Source organism: Alnus glutinosa, chromosome 1 (assembly GCF_958979055.1).
Source record: "Alnus glutinosa chromosome 1, dhAlnGlut1.1, whole genome shotgun sequence".
In the NCBI taxonomy this organism is placed as follows: domain Eukaryota; kingdom Viridiplantae; phylum Streptophyta; class Magnoliopsida; order Fagales; family Betulaceae; genus Alnus; species Alnus glutinosa.
Window position 1 is genome coordinate 4,179,193 of NC_084886.1, and position 19,236 is coordinate 4,198,428.

General features: G+C 34.3%; 1 protein-coding gene across 1 annotated transcript; it reads right to left on the minus strand.

Moving 5' to 3' along the window:
- Positions 1-6,370: 6,370 nt before the first annotated feature.
- Positions 6,371-13,499, minus strand: LOC133867078 (potassium transporter 6). The gene is made up of 8 exons (XM_062303762.1): positions 12,990-13,499; positions 12,397-12,886; positions 12,250-12,303; positions 9,820-10,080; positions 9,672-9,724; positions 8,204-8,327; positions 7,854-8,108; positions 6,371-7,569 (listed from the first exon to the last, which is right to left on the minus strand). Exons 1-8 carry the CDS (start codon positions 13,026-13,028, stop codon positions 6,488-6,490), a joined length of 2,358 nt encoding a protein of 785 aa, XP_062159746.1. The 5' UTR covers positions 13,029-13,499; the 3' UTR covers positions 6,371-6,487.
- Positions 13,500-19,236: the final 5,737 nt, after the last annotated feature.

Here is a 19,236-nt window from a genome sequence, read left to right on the forward strand (position 1 = left end):
CCGGCTCTCCAAATCTTGAGATGCAGTCGCTGAACGTCCAGATCCCATCGTCCTGAGCCTCATTTGCTGACCGAAAAGAGAGAAGAAGAAGAAGAACCAGAAAGAGAGGGAGAGCGTTGGTTGAAAATAAAAATAAAAATTATAAGGTGAAAATGTCAAGTCAGGAAGTAAAAAATGGATGCAGGCCTTCGGACGTAAGTATAGCATTTTTCTTAGCCAGAATGAGATAAAAGTATAAACTATGTAGCATTTTCTTAGCCAGAATGAGATAAAAGTACTATGTAGCTGGGGAACTTTGATACTTAGGTTGGACAAGCAAATTTAAATAATGAATATAGTCGAAAGTCCGTGATACTTCCGAATGAGGAGCTGGGGAACTTTGTGCCATACTGCCATTAAATATCGTGTGCAAGCCAACCTATTGTGCCAAATTGATGAATGGGCATGGCTATGTAGGAATATTCTTTTCAGTGTTCTACATAATTGGATTGAGATTTTCCAAATTTATAAATTCAGACAGTTAATTTAAAATAAATAATTTAAAAAACCATCTAAGCAATAAAAAACTAAAAAAAAATTAATGGGTGCTCAACCTTTCCCCCACCTCCAAAAAAGTAGTCGGTCATCTAAAAGTGATGTTGGGATAGGCTGACCACCCCCTCAACCTTTAAAAGGAGGAGTGTTTGGCTATCCCAAGAGCGTGGATAGGGTGGGCTAACATATTCAAGGGGGTGGTCAACCATCACCCAATCTTTGAAGGGGTAGCCGACCACTGCTCACCCTTTGAAGGGTGGTTGGGAGGGCTGGCCATCATTAAAGTGTAATTGGGGTCGGTTAGGGTGGTTGATCATCCCGTAGGAGTGACTGGGGTAGTTCGACCACCATTTTCTGTGTACTTGGCCCATCCCAACCATACCTATGAGATGGCTGACCACCGCCCTCAAATGGTAAAATTGTGGTCGGTCACTCAAATAGGGTGGTTGGGACGTCTTAAAAAGTTTGTTTCACATTTGATGAGTAGATTGTCTATATTAAGTGGGTGGATTATAAAGATGTTCATAAGTGTTAAGTCTCATATTGGTTTCTTACTACATAAGACTGGACTTTATAAATTTTTAAGGAGTTATAATTATAACTTGACTATTTATTTTTAGTGATAATGCATGTTTGACTAACATTTTTTTTTGGATGGTTACAAATGATATTAGAGTAAACTAATAACATGATGTGGTGTTAAGGCATTGTATGACATGGGCCTTAACGAATACGTCAGTGATTTGCGGGAAAAATTGTAATTACTCATAAAGTTAGTCTCAAATTGGGTGAGTGGATTGTCCATATTGAATTGGAGGATTATGAAAATATTTTCGTAAATGATTTGTCTAATATTGATTATTTAGTAGGTGAGATTTTTTTTTTCTTCATGGGTGAGCAAGATTGAGTTTTATAAGTGATTATATGAAGTTCTAAATTGTAACTTGATTAGTCATTTTAAAGTAATAGTGCAAATGTGATTAGTACTTTTCTCGAGTCATATAGTAACCTACCACCTCAAAGGGTTGTCCGGCAATTCCTTTACTTTTTTTTTTTTTAATTTTTTTATTCACACCTCACATACAAATGATATTACCATGTCCAATAATTACAACACTTAAATCTTTCTACTAACTTAATTAGACCTTAAATAAGATTGGCCATTAAGTCAATCTCTTGAACAAATGAACAAAGTAGTGAATGGTGAGTCATATTTATTTGATATATTATTCAATGTTGGTGAAGGTATCCAAGTGAAAATAAAACAGGTTCCACGATATACGAACAATGCCATTGCTTCTCATACACATGACAAAACTCACACGTGGTACATAGGGTTGTCAAATTAACGCAATCCTTCCGTTTATGTTTATGTTTTGTTCAAAACTTAATTGCCCATCACATCAAAAGCCTCTCTCAACATCTGTCATGTGTTTCCCGTGCCGCATCATTATGCCAAATCAACATTATTTAAAATAAAAAATAAAATGCTTTTATTTTATTTTATTTTTTAAGAAAATATAGAGCAGGAGAGATTCCACCTCTTGTGGGTGGGGACATCTCTCATTATTATTATTATTATCATTATTTTTAATAATGCTAATGTGACAGAATGATGTTGCAAATGGGACGCTGGTTGGATTTTAAGATGTCTTAGCGTGACATTTCGTTAAGTTTTTGGACAAAGTATGGTTAAAATGGTTATCAAATATACTATTTTATTAAATTTATAACAATACAGTCACGTCATACTCAATTAGAATGTGACACAAATGCATCTTCTTTTATTAAAAAATAAAAATAAAAATCTAAAACCAAAAAAAAAAACTAAAAAAATTAATTTATAAAATATATTAAAAAGAAAAAAGAAAAAAGAAAAAAAGAAAGGTGGCACCTCCACCACCCCAAATTTGTCCCATTGACTTTATTTTATCTAATAAATCTCAAGTGCGGATTCCCTGGTCGGCTAATTTGACATGCGGATGGGGGCCGGGTTGTGAAGGGCAGTGATCGTCCACTTGTTTAGGAAACTAATATAATACTTGTGTTTGGAAAGTGGAGAAAAGGATATATTGGCGACTTATCATAGCAAATCTCACTGCCCCTTTGAGCTATGGATTACAATCGTCTTTTCATTTTAGATGAAATATATATTATTTATTTTATGGTCAAGATTAAAAATTAATGTATTTAATAATGTATATAATTTTATATTATTTAATATTTTAAAAGATATGTTAACATTAATTTTATAAACACTATTAAATACATCAATTTTAAATCTCAGCCATTCAATTTGAAATAAATAATACCCATTTAATTTAAAAAAATAGAGAATATCATATTCCTTTTGAGCTACGGCTACCTGTAGATGAAAGGAAAAGGACGAGCCACTAAACCAAAAAGCAATAGATGGGGCATTTTCTCAAGTTACAGTGCATCCACTGTATTCTTCCACAAAAATACAACGCAATCGCTTTAATAAACAATTTCCTAAACTTTTATTAACAAACAAATTTTTTTTTCTTCCTTTTTATGTCAAATCATTTGATTTTCTTGATTATTGTTGAAAGATTTACTAAATCAAATAATAGTGACAGGAATAAACGACTGATGTAATATTATTGGATCTAAACCCATTACCTTAAACTTGCAGATTAAAGTAGTATTTTTAATTTTTAGTGTTAAGGTGTTAAGCTTTAGTTTAGTTCAGAAAAAACGTTTTCATAGTCAAAAGGTTTCTGGTTGAAGCAAAGCGCAATCATGTGTGACACGCAACAAAGTTGAGAATGTTTTGATGATTACGTGGATTCTTTTCTTGGCTTTAGGAGAAACCAAAACAAAATAAAAAAAAAAGAAATATAATCGGGTACACGTTGCTATACCACAACTTCACCCAACCTTAAGATATCAACACCTCACTTATATTTAAGGATAAGGTCGGAAGGGGATCGATCAGGAATAAACTATAATTTATTGATCAAATTGCAGTCTTTTCTGAACCTCAAGCAGTGGCTCAAAAAATAAAAAATGAAACGGGGTGTTTTGTTCATCTCCCTTCTTAGAAGAGTCAAGCGGGTTAACGTAAAAGTTTTAAAAACTTAAAATTTTGAAAGGGTGAAAACTTGAAAGATGAATCAGAGTCCTCGTAGTTTTAGAAATGCTTTACTACATGCATGCCCTTGGCGAGTGATTGAGGATGGGCGGTTAAAGTATTTGAAAAAATATCTATAAAGGATAAGGGAAAATTTGGAGGGTCGAGGGGGGGGGGGGGGGGCATGTCCCCCTCTCGACCCCCCGGGCTTCGCCCCTGGCCCCAAATGTATTTGTTCGAATACGTGTTTGAACAGTATGAAGTGCCAGGCTCACCTGATTGGAAATTTTTTAAGAAAAATCAAAGTTTGATCATAAACCCCAAGCATTCAACGTATTGATTCTATTGAATTATATGAAGAGGCTGGCACTCACACGAATGAAACAATGAAGAAACATCGTATTCCTTTGATTTGTTAGGGTAGAGTCCCATCACCTTTGAGCCTTCAAGGCTTTTTACACTATCATTGGCCCAGAAGAGAGCGTTCGACTTATGAGAACAAACTCATCTGCTGTTAAAGGCTCTAAGCCCATTATAATTGATGGGCCTTATTTTTGCCAAGTCAATTTGCAATCATCTCCTGCTCCTCCTTTTGACTTATAATTAATCCTATTAATTTACTGTCAATATGTTATTTTGTTGTATTTTTACTATTAAATAGGCCTTATTAAAGTGGTTTTCATGTTAACCAAAAAAAAAAAAAAAAAAAAAAAAAAAACTAGTTTTAACATTCCTATCAAGAACAACTTTTTTTTATTTTTTATTTTTTATTTTTATTTTATTTTTATTTTTAACATTCCTATTAAAACAAGGTTCAGGGTTTAAATAACTTATATATTAGCCAAAATTAGTTCTAACTTGGGTCTAAACAAATTGAATGCAAAATAAAACCAGTTTGAAATTAATATGATTTTATTTCAGCTTTAGTTTACATCAGAACTGAACTAATATTAGCTAAATAGGTATAAATTTGAAAAAAAAAAAAAAAGGATTCAGATTTAAGTGATTTTACTTTTTTCAAAATTCTCGTATATTTGAGAAAAGAAAAGAAGAAATTATTCATGAGTAATTATTTTTATCCTATTTTTACTACTAACTCTTGAATTTTTAGTTGAAAGTAAATACTTAAGAATCGAAATAAATTATATCTATCCCTCGCGACGACCGTTAGTGTGAAATTACTGTTGTTAAATCTTGACCGTCCAAGATGTATTCACCATAATCTTTGCAATGGAAAATCTATTAGATCATTATTAAAGAACAAAATTCGGTAATTGATTTCCCAAAAGAAAGGATCCATAAAGGTCATATTTTTGTAGTAGAATATGTTATTTTTTAGAGAAATGTCTGAGCTCATTCTAGCGTTCTTCTGAATGACATTGATTTAATTTTTTTGCTTAAAAAATTGCATTTCGTAGGTTACATTTTGAGATAATTATTTATTTATTTTTATTAAATTCATGTTATCCAAAAGGACACCAGAAAGAGTTGTACTATTTTTCTATTTTTTAATGACTTTATTTTTTGGTATTTGACAGAGAAGATCTTAAGGGATTCGGGCCACATCTTCTTCTTCTTTTTTATTTATTTATTTTTATTTTTAGTAAAAAAAAGAATTTACTTAATATTAAAAGGGAAAACTACATTTACCTCCTTTTAACACGATTACCTTATTTATAAGGTCTCTTCAATATTTCAAATTTTACTATGTTCTCCTTAATCTATCATTGCGTTGAAGGAGAATATGAGTAATTTTACATGTATATTAAGTGTCTATCAAAAAATGAGATGGCTTTTAAAATCACTATTGGATGTATGATTAATCAAATTGTGATTTTAAAAGTCACCTCAATTTTTTATGGACACTTAATGTTCATGTAGAATTACTCAAGAATTACGGGACAATGCGTGAAAAGTATGAAAGTTTCGAGTATTTGATGCCAAAGATTGTGCACCGGAGTTTTTGGTACGCATTTAAGCATCAGAACAAAAATGCATGGATTAACAAAGGGTACTTATAGAATGTTTTTGGAGAGTTATTTTCTTTCTTCTAATCCTTCATCTAAGGCTATGGTTATGTTAGTTTGAGTAGGTAATAAGGAGTCCCATTGTACTCTTCATTTCGCTATGAAATTGGCTTTACTAATTTCTTAATAATTTTGTTCATTTTTTGCGAATAGACATAAAATGCTTTCCGTTTGAAAAGTACTTTTAAAGAAATTAATAATTTTCCTAAAATTATATTTCAGCGTTTGGCTTGTACTGAAAATGAGCCACGGTGGAAAATGATTTTCTTGGTCAACCGAAAATGTTTTCGGTTTAACCATGATTTTCGATTATACCAAATACCGAAAAATAGAAAAAACAATTTCCAAGAAACATTTTACATAGAAACACATAAGTTAGCATTTTCATTTCTAAAAGTTCCAACCTCGGCCTTCTGCAAATGTTATTAGCAAAATGAAAGCTAAAATGCTCCATTTCAAAAGCGCTTTCATGTCTTTCTTGCTATTAGAATATAATGAAAGGTTATGCAGTATGAAAACCAAGAGCAATTATCTGGTTTCTATGAAGTTCATCATTCCACAAGCCCGTGACGGGAAAATTCAGGATGGAATGTTGCTCAACAGGAAGGACTTCTGGGCCATTGTTATGTTTCACATGCATGTCTTCAGGGCGGTTCCACCTTTCACAAAGCCAAAAAGAAAAAGTTTGGGGTGGCTAAGACCTGTGCCTTGAAAATGACTGAATTGTGTGTAAGTTCTTTCATTCACCGTCCAAAAAGGTGGTGGTCTTTAACTGTTGCTTGCATAAGATTACAACATGTACACGACAAATTATGATTCTAAGGAAGCAGGATCAAACATGGTAGACCATCCCCACCTCCAAAGTAGACGCATGTGGTAGAGTGAATGCATAGGTGGTTGCCCTGCTATTCCGCCGCAGGAATTCATAGCCATAGTTTATTACGAGCTTCTTAAGCATGCTAGATCCTTGCTTTGCTTTCATATGGGAGTGCCCCAGTATGTAAGCTATCCCAGATTCCCTAGCTTCCACCAGCTCCTGCAATTCCTCCCTCGCAATTGTGTCTATCTTTGGGCCCTCTGGCACCTGAAACCTTACCCTTTTTCTTGATCGGATCATGGGTGGTGACTTTATCTCTCTAAGTTCTGATGTGCCAACTGACTCTACATTGCTCATATCGTCCTCGTCAATTTGAATTCTGTTTGCAAGCGTAGAACAAGTCCCAACCACGGTCATTTTGTCTTCATCCTTCCGTATATCTTCAATTATTCCACCTAAATCTTCAATTGGTTGATTGGTTCCAAGGCTCCCGAAGCGTATGAACTCTGCTATACTACATACAAGATCCTTCTCAAACTCAACATCATCCTTGTGAACGTCACGATATCCATATCGTACGATGCATCTGTAGATCCTGTACTCCCTGGGGCCAATGTGCCCAATAAGAAACCGTTCCTGAGGTTTAACATGTGGGACTTGGACATATTTGATGCAGAGAAAAACTAGGACCTGGTGGAAGGCAGGAAGGTTGGTGACAAAGTGGGAAAAGATTGCCGGGATTCCAGAGACAAGCTCAGTATGTATGAGGCCAATGCCGTGGACTCGTACGATGCCTAGGCTGGGACCCAGGCTGAGTAGCCAGTCGACGGAGACCTTGTTTTGCACATCAAACTCATACTTCTTGAGCGTGCCATAGTGCCAAACATGCATAATGATCAGGAAGAAGAATGAAAGGGCAATAGGGACCCAGGCTCCTTCAAGGAACTTGATGAGCGCAGCTGAGAAGTAGAGAGCTTCAATTGTTCCAAAAAAGAACACGAAGCAAATTGCAAGTAAGACACTCCGATGCCAGCACAGGACGATAACAAGAGACATTAAGCAGGTGGTGACCAACATGACGGTGATAACTGCCAAACCTGTTCCGTGCAAAGCATTAGGATAAGGGTTTCAGTTGAAATCAGCAAAAGACGAGGCGGAATACCAAACTTTATTCCAAGCAAAGCATAATTGCTCTTTTGACAAACAGATAGGTGTTAACATTGGATTGTAATTCTTGAAAAGTATTAATGAAAAATCTCAGAATTTCTTATTCTAAATGCTGGGATGGTGAAATTCATTTCCATATAAGCAAATCCTTTGGGAAAACTTTTACTAGAAAAGGATAAATGCTGAGTTCAACAACTTACAGTTATCGTCATACCTGATGCATTACCCAAGCGCTTTGTGTCTCTGAAACCAATAGTAACAGCCACGCATAAAAGCATCAAGATCCAGTTGACCTCAGGGATATAAATCTGACCATGCATTTTGGATGATGTGTGGACTATTTTCACTTTTGGGAAGCAATTCAGAGCAGAGCATTGTTTAATGATTGAGAAAGTTCCAGTGATGATGGCCTGGCTTCCCACCACTGCAGCAAGTATGGCTATTACCAGAACAGGAATTCTTAACTTCCCTGGAAGAATAAGTATGGGATATTTCTTATTAGCTGAGAACTTGCCTGTAATCCAAATTATACAACCTTCAAGGAGAACAAGTGAAGGTACCTACCGGGTACAGACACATAAAATCCAATATGGTAGTCATTCACACTAAAATGATGTTCAGATAGATAGGCAGCTTGCCCCATGTATGCAAGAACCAAAGCTGGATAAACCACAGACGTGAAAGCAATCTGCAGAAATGTGAATATCCATTAGAAATGCAGGTGTTCTCGAAATGGCATTAGCCAGAATGCAGAAAAGGAAAGTTTATTCATCTGTCACAGTTGAAGCTCATGCTCTCTATCTTTTCTCCAAAGCCCCAAAAGTTACCACCAAACGCAGACAAAACCACAGGGGCAGCGTATTCAGCTATTAACATTAATTAGGATATGACACTTGAGAACCATTAGATATATTCTAAACAATGCATAATCAGCATATTAAAAGATACCTACATGTACTTGAAATTGTAACATGAACTATCTCTTGGGAAAAGAACTAACTGCATTTTCCTTGAATGGTTGAAGCTACCACAAAGCAATAAAGGAAAAAATTGGGTAGATCAAGAATGTTATGGTTGAATCAGACAGCATTTGAGTAACATAAGCATGCGTGTTTACAAGGGGAGAAAAAAAAATCAGGTTCCTTTTTTCTCATTCAAATTTTGTCATTAGCTTAAAAATCTTGTGTCAGGAGATGTATAGATGGAATCCGCACACATTGAAAACCGCCAACTATCATATCCCTATCAGACCAGTAGGTCATATTTTTACAAGAATTAGAAACAATTACAGAAAAAATGTAAAATCAGTCCATGGGGTATCAAAATGAATTCAGAGGTTCTTAAGGTATGCAAAAAAACAATTTACTCCTTACAGCCAAATTTCGTCCACTGACTAACCAGATTTTGTTAGTGTCAATGAATGGAATTTGACTGTAGGGAGTAAATTGTTTGTTTGGCATACCTTAAAGATCTCTGAGTTCATTTTGATACTACATGGAGCTAATTATAAATTAGGTAAACCACAGGGATTGATTTTGCATTTTTCCTAACAATTAACCACAACTTTGACAAGTTGCTTTCAGCAAGGAAATTTTCATGAAATCTTAGAGATAAAACATATACAAAATGAGTAACAGAAATATAAGGAAATTCATGACAAAAAGAAGAGACATCATCACCTATAGGTTTCTTACATACTCACGATCTGATAAATACTTTAAGGTGCTAATGGCAGGTATCAATAGGGTTTGAATTAAATCAGTTTTTTTCAACCACTAATAAAAATTGGTAAAGCAAAATTCTCTGGTAGACAGGTTCCACTACTGTCTCAATCAGATAATGAGCATGGGCTAAAAAAAGGGGTTATATACTACTGTACAAGGTCCAATCTCAACAACACTGCAAAATGTCATAAAATTGAATTTCAGATACTACTGTACAAGGTCCAGTCATTCAAATAATAAGCCATGCTAAGTTAATTTGGTAAAGAAACCTTGGTAGAGTTTATAAATTGAGTTGTTAAATGATATACCTTGATTGACAATTGTGAAAAATGTCCAAGATCAGCAAACATGGCTTCTGAACCTGGAAAAGTGGAAATGGGTATTAGGGAAAGAAACAAACTACTTTGCTTGTAATAGCACTAGAATCAAGGTTAACCACCAGAAGTCCATACTTACCTGTTATGCACAACAAAATTCCACCCAAGGACATCCAACCTCCTCTTTGAGTTTTCCTCAAAAATTGATACATGTAATATGGAGAAAGTGCTCGATATACATGAGGATTCCACCGAAATATATTGTATATACCAATGGCACTAATGCACAATAGCCATGTCAAAACTATAGGAGCAAACAAGAAGCCAACCCTGTGGGTGCCATAATGTTGAAGGGCAAACAAGCATATCAGTATGAGGCATGCAACTGGAACTTCTATATCTGCAAAAATTATCAAACTTTCAGGAGGACAGATGGATACAGTGGCATGTCTTTCAGAGTAAACGAGACCAAGTAAGAGCTGCAAAATTTAACTGGCAATGCAACCCGTTACATAAAAAATCAGGCAAGTTAGAAACCAACAATGAAGCAAAAACTCTCATTTTATATCATGTGCCAAGCTTCTGAGTTTTCGAATCCAGAGATTTTGAATTGACAAAGAAGAAATGATGGTCCATTCACTTCTTTTGAACCTTGAAATTGGAACTTGCTTGATTTATTGGGGGACCATTCTAGTAGAAGTCGTGACAACTAGTGGTATGGCAACAAGTGGGGGCCATGCTAGTAGAAGTGGTAGTAACTAGTGGTATGGCAACAAGAACTAGTCCCCTTATCAACTTGAACCTTGAAATTGATCCACTATTAACCATGGAGGATATTTGCATCATAAGTGTATTGATATTTCAATGGTGATTTCCACTGATACCTTAAAATGGGAAAGAATCTTTTCTTTTATTTTTTTGCTTGTTTCAAATATATTCACTATCTTATTACACTTTAACAAGAAATAATACATATTATGGTTGCAGCAATATTAGCACCAAAACTCAGAATCTCCCCATAAGACCTGTTTTCCACTACCTCAAACCATGGCTGTGATGTTTAGACAAGTCGAGAGATTACCAAATCTCAACTATAAGCCCAGAGATGACCAAATTTCAAATATGTTGGCATATCAGCACTCAGTAGGTATTGACAAAAAAAATTGATGCTAAGGTGTGTCACCACATAGTCCGCTTCACTTCATATCAACCCTCCTTTATGTATTGGGATTCTACTGACTACTCCTAGATTATCCAGCCACTAAAATTCCACCTTACGCCAAACCAAGCTCATGGTGGACGCGATCTACCTGCCGCAAGTGTAAACCCAACCAGGCACTATATGAAAGCTGAAAGAGGCTGTCAAGGAGACAATACCGACAACATTCTTTTAACAAGTTTAGGCATGCATGGGACTAATTTTCAAAGCATGAAATCTTTTGGGCACTTCTTCCTCCCCATTGTTAACAGTGACTATATCATAGTAAGAATAGATCTTATATTTACAGGTTTTGGTGACATAAATAGGATGAGCATAGGAATGAGAAAGATCTCTAGGGCAAGCAGCCTGAGAAGGTATGAAGATAACTTCTTTTGTTCCAAAATTATTGTCGCGCTCTCACTGTCCACTTAAAAAGAGTATTTTTTGGGGATTTACTCAAAATAGTGAAATAGGTAATTAATTTTCTCCACTATTGCAACTTGCCTAAATTGCTTTAAAATAAGGCAAACCATTTGAATCACCGCAATGACCCACTGCTTGAGATATTAAAGGTCTCAGAATGTGCTACCAAACCAGTTTTCAACTTTTTATTCATAAATTTATGCCTTACTTATAAACCCCAAGGGAGATATGCAAGATTGCGAGTTATAATGTAATGATTGAGATATGATTTCATACATATGAGATATAAAACCTTCCACAATTAATTGGCTTTTGCTTTGGCTAAACCCCCTCCCTTCAGAAAGGGAAGAAATTCCAAGAGAAAAGGAAATGAAGAGAGAGAGAGAGAGAGAGAGAGAGAACACTACACTGCTCTATTCATGCCAGTCAGTTTAGCATTCTGTGGACATAGTTTCGCAACCTAAATCAACAGTTAGGCTGCGGGGTCGACAACACAGTACTTAGCCTTGAGAGAACGGGTGGTGTGACAATGAAGAGTAGAAGTAAGAACAATTCCCAGGAGATTGAAAAGAAAGGAAAAGATAATGATTGTTATGGAAACAATAGAACCCATAATAAGAGCAGTAAATTATTGCATAATGGAAACTCAGAAAAACCTGCGCAACAGTTCAGCCTTAAAGCCTTAAAGTTTTAGTAGATTTTGGAGGAGTTGAACGAAACAACAGGAACTCAAAATTGACTCTGTTGAAATCCACCAATTTGAATGAAAAAGAGATTCAAGAAATAATTTTCCATTAAATCATTAAAGGAGAAAATCATCGAAAAGCTATTCAACCATCATATATACATACAGGACTTAACAAACAACTCTTAGTCAAATAAAAACTGAGACAAAGTCAAGAATCTTGCATTTGTGATTATTCATAAAAAAAATAAAATTCTTACATTTGTGATGCTCTTTTGACATCGAAAGCTCGAGACCAGAAACCGCAGAGAAAACTGCACCAATCAAAACAATCCAGTTACTTACAAACACTCAAAATTTCCAACTTTAAATCAAAGCCAAGAAGAATAAGAGCTCATATAATTTACCAGAAATAGCCGGTGTGAGCACACCATCACCAATCACCATGCAAGTACCAATCAAAGCCAGAACAAGCAGAACTCTTTGCAAAACCCTGTGCCTCTCTAACGCAGATTTCAACGTCGACCCAAAACCGGTCTTTGGGTCCAAACTAATTCTGCCATTCTTGTACTCCGACAGCTCCTCGTCTGCCATCTGGCAATTGGGCAGTGAACTCACTCGAGCGTGTCGACATAGCAACGAGTATAGCGCAAATGTGCCACCCTCGCCATTATCGTTAGCTTTGAGCACAATAAACACGTATTTCAGCAAAGGAACCAAAGTGAGAGTCCAGAAAACAAAGGAGAATACGCCATAAATTTCTTCATTGGTTTCCGAGTGTATAATATCTTCAGCGAACGTGTTTCTGTATACGTATAATGGTGAAATGCTCAAATCTCCATAGACAACGCCAAGACTCTGATAAGCCAGAGTAAGCACTGTCTTCCATGACTCTCTCTGCAACCAAAAACAATAATTTGATTACAAAAACTCCGAGAGAGAGAGAGAGAGAGAGAGAGACAGAGAAATTAATGCACGTTTGTGGACACTTCCAGCTCACCTTAACTTGGTTTTGATCAATCCCAGGTTCCAGATCCATGATAAGTGGTCTCAGCAATTCAGGGAAGGCATTTTTACTGCGAATTTAGAGATTCAAGGAAGACCCATTTGCCAAAAACGCAACTATTAGTAATTTATGGAGGAAAAAATATCTGATTGTTTAACAAAGGAGGCGACTTTCCAGATCAACGATGGGGTTGCAGAGATTGAAGAAAGCAAAGTTATTACTGCACATGGAAGGAGTTCAAGGATGACCCTGTCGTGGAAAACTCTTCCCTAGTCCCGTGCTCTACGAAGCTACTAATAAATTAAAATATTCGGAGAAAAATTATACTTCGTTTAATTGAAGTACAAAATGTGGATAGCAGGTGAACAACCATGACGATGGCGACATAAAAAGAACAAACACGAAAAAGCCACGCGGGCGAAACTTGGAACCAGAAGTGTGAGTTTTGGAATATTTTGCGTGAGAGTTTGAGAAAGAAAGTGAAAGAAAAAGATATATAAATATATATATATATATATAGAGAGAGAGAGAGAGAGAGAGAGAGAGAGAGAGCAGAGTATTTTGCAGTTGGTTGGGGAGTTTTGCGTTTGGGTATTGGGGTGTAGAGGGGGCGAGAGAGACGGGTGAAGTGGCGGAGTGATCTGAAATTCAGCAGGAAAAACAGGATTATGGATATATATAAGTGTCATCAAAGTGCTTTTTCTGCTAAAAAAATTGCATTATAAATTTATAATGGAAGATTTTGTTTTTGTTTTGACGTTCTTCTTTTGTTTTGATTTGGTTTGGTTTGGTCCGGTCGGAAATTTTCAATGTTCGAACGAGTTTGACTCAATTGTGTAGCTGTTAAGACCGCCCATAGCAATTGGCGACTGCCGACTAGTCAAAACTAGCACTCTAGTAATAACTCCATCATTTCTAACCACAAAAATTGAATGAGCATAAATTTTATTATGAGTTACTTAAAAATTGATGTGCCACTTTGTGTTATTTATCATATTATTTATCAATTTTTATTGCTTAATTATTTTCTTTTAGGATAGAAAGTTTTTATAAATTGAGTTGATTTTTTTTTTTTAATTTTTTTTTTTTACAAATCAGCTTCTAAAAATGACATTTATTTTTTAAGTATATAAAAAAGTTATTCCCTTTAAAAAAAAAAAAAAAACTATTAAAACAACTATATGACAAGTACACGTTTTTTTTTAAAAAAAATGTCTTTCTCATGTGTTATAGGACACGTATTACTCTTCCTAAACAATTAGGAAGCCAAGTATTTATCCATATATCCTTGCCTCCTTGGATGAGAGGAAAAGCAAAGCACCGAACCCTACTTGAAGGTACCATTAAAAAATCAGGGAAGCTCCTTGTTCAAAATTTAACAGACTGAGAACAAAATGAATTATTTATTAATGGTACAAATTCTAATGAGTAATTTGATAATAGGAGAAATATCAATAATTATTTGAGCATTTTTTTTAAATAATAATAATGATAATAACAATCCTTAAAGCACTCATATTGGGCTTGTGAACACAGTAAAAGATTATTTTGACTAGTCGTGTAGTAAAAAAAATACCAAAATAAAACTCTACATCCGGTTGGCCAAAATAACTCTTTTTCTTTTTTTCTTTTTTTTCTTTTTTTTTAAAGCTAATGATTTGACTAGTGGCATAGCATTGTAAGTGTAACTCAACAATATATAAGTTAAATTAATAAAAAGAAAAATCCATCTTAATTATCTCGCTTCTTTGGAAATAATGAAAATAGATAAAAATAACTAAATAAAAGAAAAAAATTAAATTACATAGCTAAAATGTTGAGAGGATATAAGTCATTTAAAAAAATTAGTGTGTATATATATATATATATATATATATATATATATATATATATCTTTTTTTTAACTAAATAAGTGATATAACCAGTCGAGTTTCTTAAATGCACATCAATGTCAATCGGAGACAGAGCAGAGCATGATAATCCAGCAATGAAAAAGATTTCTTGCACAGGGATAAAGACTAAAAAGATTTTGGGCACTGTGATCGCAGTTGACTCATAAATAAAGGCAAAAGGAAGTCCTTATATTTCGGTCCAATAAATTATAAAAGAATGTATGAAAAAGAAGCTTTTCTTTTTTTAATTAAAAAAAAATTAAAAGAAAAAAAGATAACAACCCCTGATACGAAGGGTGTCTGTTCATTAAAGTGGAAAAATTGATAATAAAGTAATACATAAGGAGTAAGCAGCTATCATGATATGATTAATTGTGAAACCCCCCCCATGATTTTGAATAATTAAGAAGAAGTTGACTCCACCCGATCAGCTTATGGTTATGTGATAGGCTATCGGTTTGATCATAAGCATGAATGGGTTAAATATTAGTGGTAGCCTTTGCACTATAAAGCAGATCGACCGCCCATGTTTCCCCCGTTTCTGTGTTGTCTCTTTACATTGGTATCTCACAATTCAATTTACAGACAATTATTCCATGTCTTTCCCGTGCTTTGAACACATTTTATCCGATTTAAATGAGTCAACTCATAATTTGTAAATAATATAAGTAATATATACATACAACGTTCAATTTGGACTATCAAACGGCTCATCGAGGTTCTTGTTAAGCATATGTTGAGTGAATATTCTTTTTAAATGGAATAACGGTGAATACGTGAAATATTTAATTGAAATATTATAAACTGTGGAGTCGAATTCAAACTTAAAACCTTTACTTTAATACCATATTAAACTATCAGTTATTTCAAAAATGTAACACTCATTATTATTCTCATACATATATATATATATATATATATATAAAAGTAAGATCTCAATTATCCAAAGGTCGAGTTGTCTAAAGGGACAATTTAAAGCTCATACTTTACTCTTTTAAGAGCATTTACATTCGACTCAACAAATATTTAATTGAAGAAAACATTTTTTTAACGTAGTTACACACTTTTTTAAAGCACCTACATCTGACTTAGCATTTTAATTCTATTCACTTTTACTATTTTATTTAAAAGATTATTTATTTATCTATTTTCACTATCCCCGTAAAGGAGATAGAATCTAATTGGTTTTTTTTTTTTTTAGCCAAATCTTTAGTCACAATGGCTAACCGGATTAAGAGTTTTTTTGGCTACAAGACCGGCTAAAATGTTCATTTTGGCTATTTTTGCTACTGCTTATTTTTCTTCCTAATTTTTTTATAAATGAAAACTTTTATAAGACAGAAATTATGGCTCCATTTGTTAGTGTATTTTGGGATATTTTTTTTGAAAAAGTGTTATGTTGTAACATAAAAGTGAAATTATTTTTATATTTTTAAGAGTGGTTTGTGTTTGAATTGTTTGTTACTATTATTATTATTATTATTTTTGATAAAAGAATATAAAAGACAGAAAACAATTTTAACAACTACAGTATGCTTTGGTTCTCAGATCGTCGTATACAATTAATACGAGCCTAGATTTTCCAACTAAAGCTGTAAATCCAAATACTTCTCATACCTGTAAGTAATTTTACCCCACCAATAGAAATAATTTGCCCCCTTACCTCCTTTTTTGTATTCTTACCTTGTTGGAAAAAAATAAAAATAAATAAATAAAGTTTTGTCCTAGCTTATATACTTTCTGTCTCGATGTTTTTTCTTACTCTTATAATTTCTCCCGTACGCTCCACTTGATAGAGAAGATAAAGGCATTTGGCATATAAAATAAATAAATAAGGGAACAAAGGATTCTATTGCCTAATTCCTCTAGATGGTGAGATCGTATGAGGTTGGCCATTAATTAATTAATACAAATTAGGTAACGGACCTAATACCGGTCATAACCAACTCTATCTATCTCTTTTCAAACCCAAGCTTCCTCATTATTGCCTCTAAAAAATTTAACTTTACCCTATCATATGTCTTGCTCATATAAAAGTTTAGCACCATATACCCCTCCCGCCCCTTCAATCTTGTACTCATCATCGCATGCTAAGCCTCCTAGGCCACTAGGATATATGTTATCAATTATCAACCTCACACGAGTAAAGACACTTTAATTTTGTGCACTAAATATGGAACAACTTTCTCAAACCTATTAGCCTCTCAAATTCCACTTTAATTTTAAACAGGATGATTTCAGCAAAAGACTCATGACAAAATGAGTTGTCCGGCCACCTTGCATGGTAGAACAGCAATAAAGAGGTGGCGGTGTTGGAGCTTGAGGGCGGAGACGACGTGACGGAAGAACCGAGGGAGACGTGTCCGGCGGTGGGCGAGAGCCGAGAAGTTAGGCAAATAGGTTGAAAATGAGATGCAAAATTTTTAAATGACGTGGGAGTTTTTGAACCATTCGTTATTAGTAAACGTAAACGGTTGGAATTAAAGTTATTTGCATGTCGCGTAGGATCTCAAAAGGAGACGTCTGGAAAGTTACAGAAAAGCAAAATGCTCGAAGAAAAAAAAAATGAAAAAGTCGCTATCTTTAAACGTACAAAGACAAAGGCTAGCCACAAGAACATTCCAAATTACTCCTCCTTTGCTAACCTTTTTACCTATCAATTTTATAAAGAGGATGGTTGGTGAATTAATGGTGATTGTTTTTTCTTAATTTGGGGTGGATTTTATGAGGTAAATTCCGTGGCGAGAACTGATTTCTTGAAATGGTACAAAGACAAACCTTCATGTACGTTATGTCAAATATTATTGTACGAGATTGCGACGGATATGTCTTGACCGCTCGTAGCACTATGCATCACCTCGCAGTTGATCCCGTTATGGCTGAGGTATGAGCGGCAGTGATTTTTTAGTAAGAATTTAGGTCTTTTTGACATTTGTTTAAAAAGAGATGTTCTGCAAATTGTGAGAGAATGTGCGACAAAGATACTCAATACAAGCAGATATGGACATCTAGTGGAGGGCATTAAATCTGGAATGAAATCTTCTAGAACAACAAACATAGTCCAAGTTAAGTAAGAGGCCAATTCGGCAACTCACGGCTAATTAACGCAAGAGACTGTCACTCATATTGTAGACACAATCTGGATGAAATAAATTCCTCCCCGAATCTATGATAATGATATTGTAATTAGAGAACTTGTTATCCCTATTTTTTGATCTAAGTTTTTATTAAAGAGACTTAATTAATCAAACTCATTTATTTCTTGTTTTTTGGACAATTTCTTTTATTTCTACCTGAATGCTGTAGGCTCATGAATGGCATATGTACGTGTTGTGTTATTTTAATTAATCTATTTATAAAGAGACCACACGAATCGGAGGAGGGTTTTGAAATTTTTTTCTTAAAATATTTATATAGTGGCCTAAAAATTAGGTTTAATCCTCTCATTTATGCTTTCGCCTCTTGTATGGGAAATCTTAATTAATTAATTATGTCCTTTTGCATTACGCATGGGCATGGCTGGTGAGGGATGGCCCTTCCTTTTTGGCTACTGCTGCTGGAAGCCAGTCTCCGGTATTTGAGAGTCTGAGACCCCCCAATTGCAATAATGTCACGTAATTCGCGGCCAACTGTGCGATAAAGACAGACAAGTCGGCGATATTAACCCATGATTGTATGTTCAAATTTTTGTTTTATGTTTTATTATTAAAATAAACATATTAACAAACAAATTAAAATATAAAATTATTTTTCATCTTTATATCACATACATATAGGGATAAAAATGCGGATGCAAATGCGGTTATTAACGATATCCGTATTCGTATAATGTGATTACCACCTTTAGGTATTTGTGTCCATATTCGCATCATGAGATTACTATCTACATCCGCGCTGATATTAAATATTGTTATTATCTGCTATCCATATATAAGGTAATGAACGTTTTGGATTACTTTCTAAGTAAATATGCAATATTAAATAATGTGGTTATTACTATTTGAATTTTAATTAAATTAAGATTTTACTTGTTACACAATTCACGATTATTAGGTCATAAGGGTCATTTGTCAAATAGAGTAATTGAGATTTGGATTACTCAAAAAAAAAAAGATAAAAAGTAAATGTAGTGAGATATGACTTTGAGATGATAGTAAAAAAACCCTAACATATTATAAAGGTCTTAAATTTATAAAATTCAAAACGATATCGTTTTAGTGAATTTAATTATATATATAGGGAATGCGAATACAGTTAATAATTACATCCGCATGTACGGATAATGATTTTTGCTAACAGCATATACAGATAATAAATAGGCACGGATAGCGAATGCGGTCGGGTATATT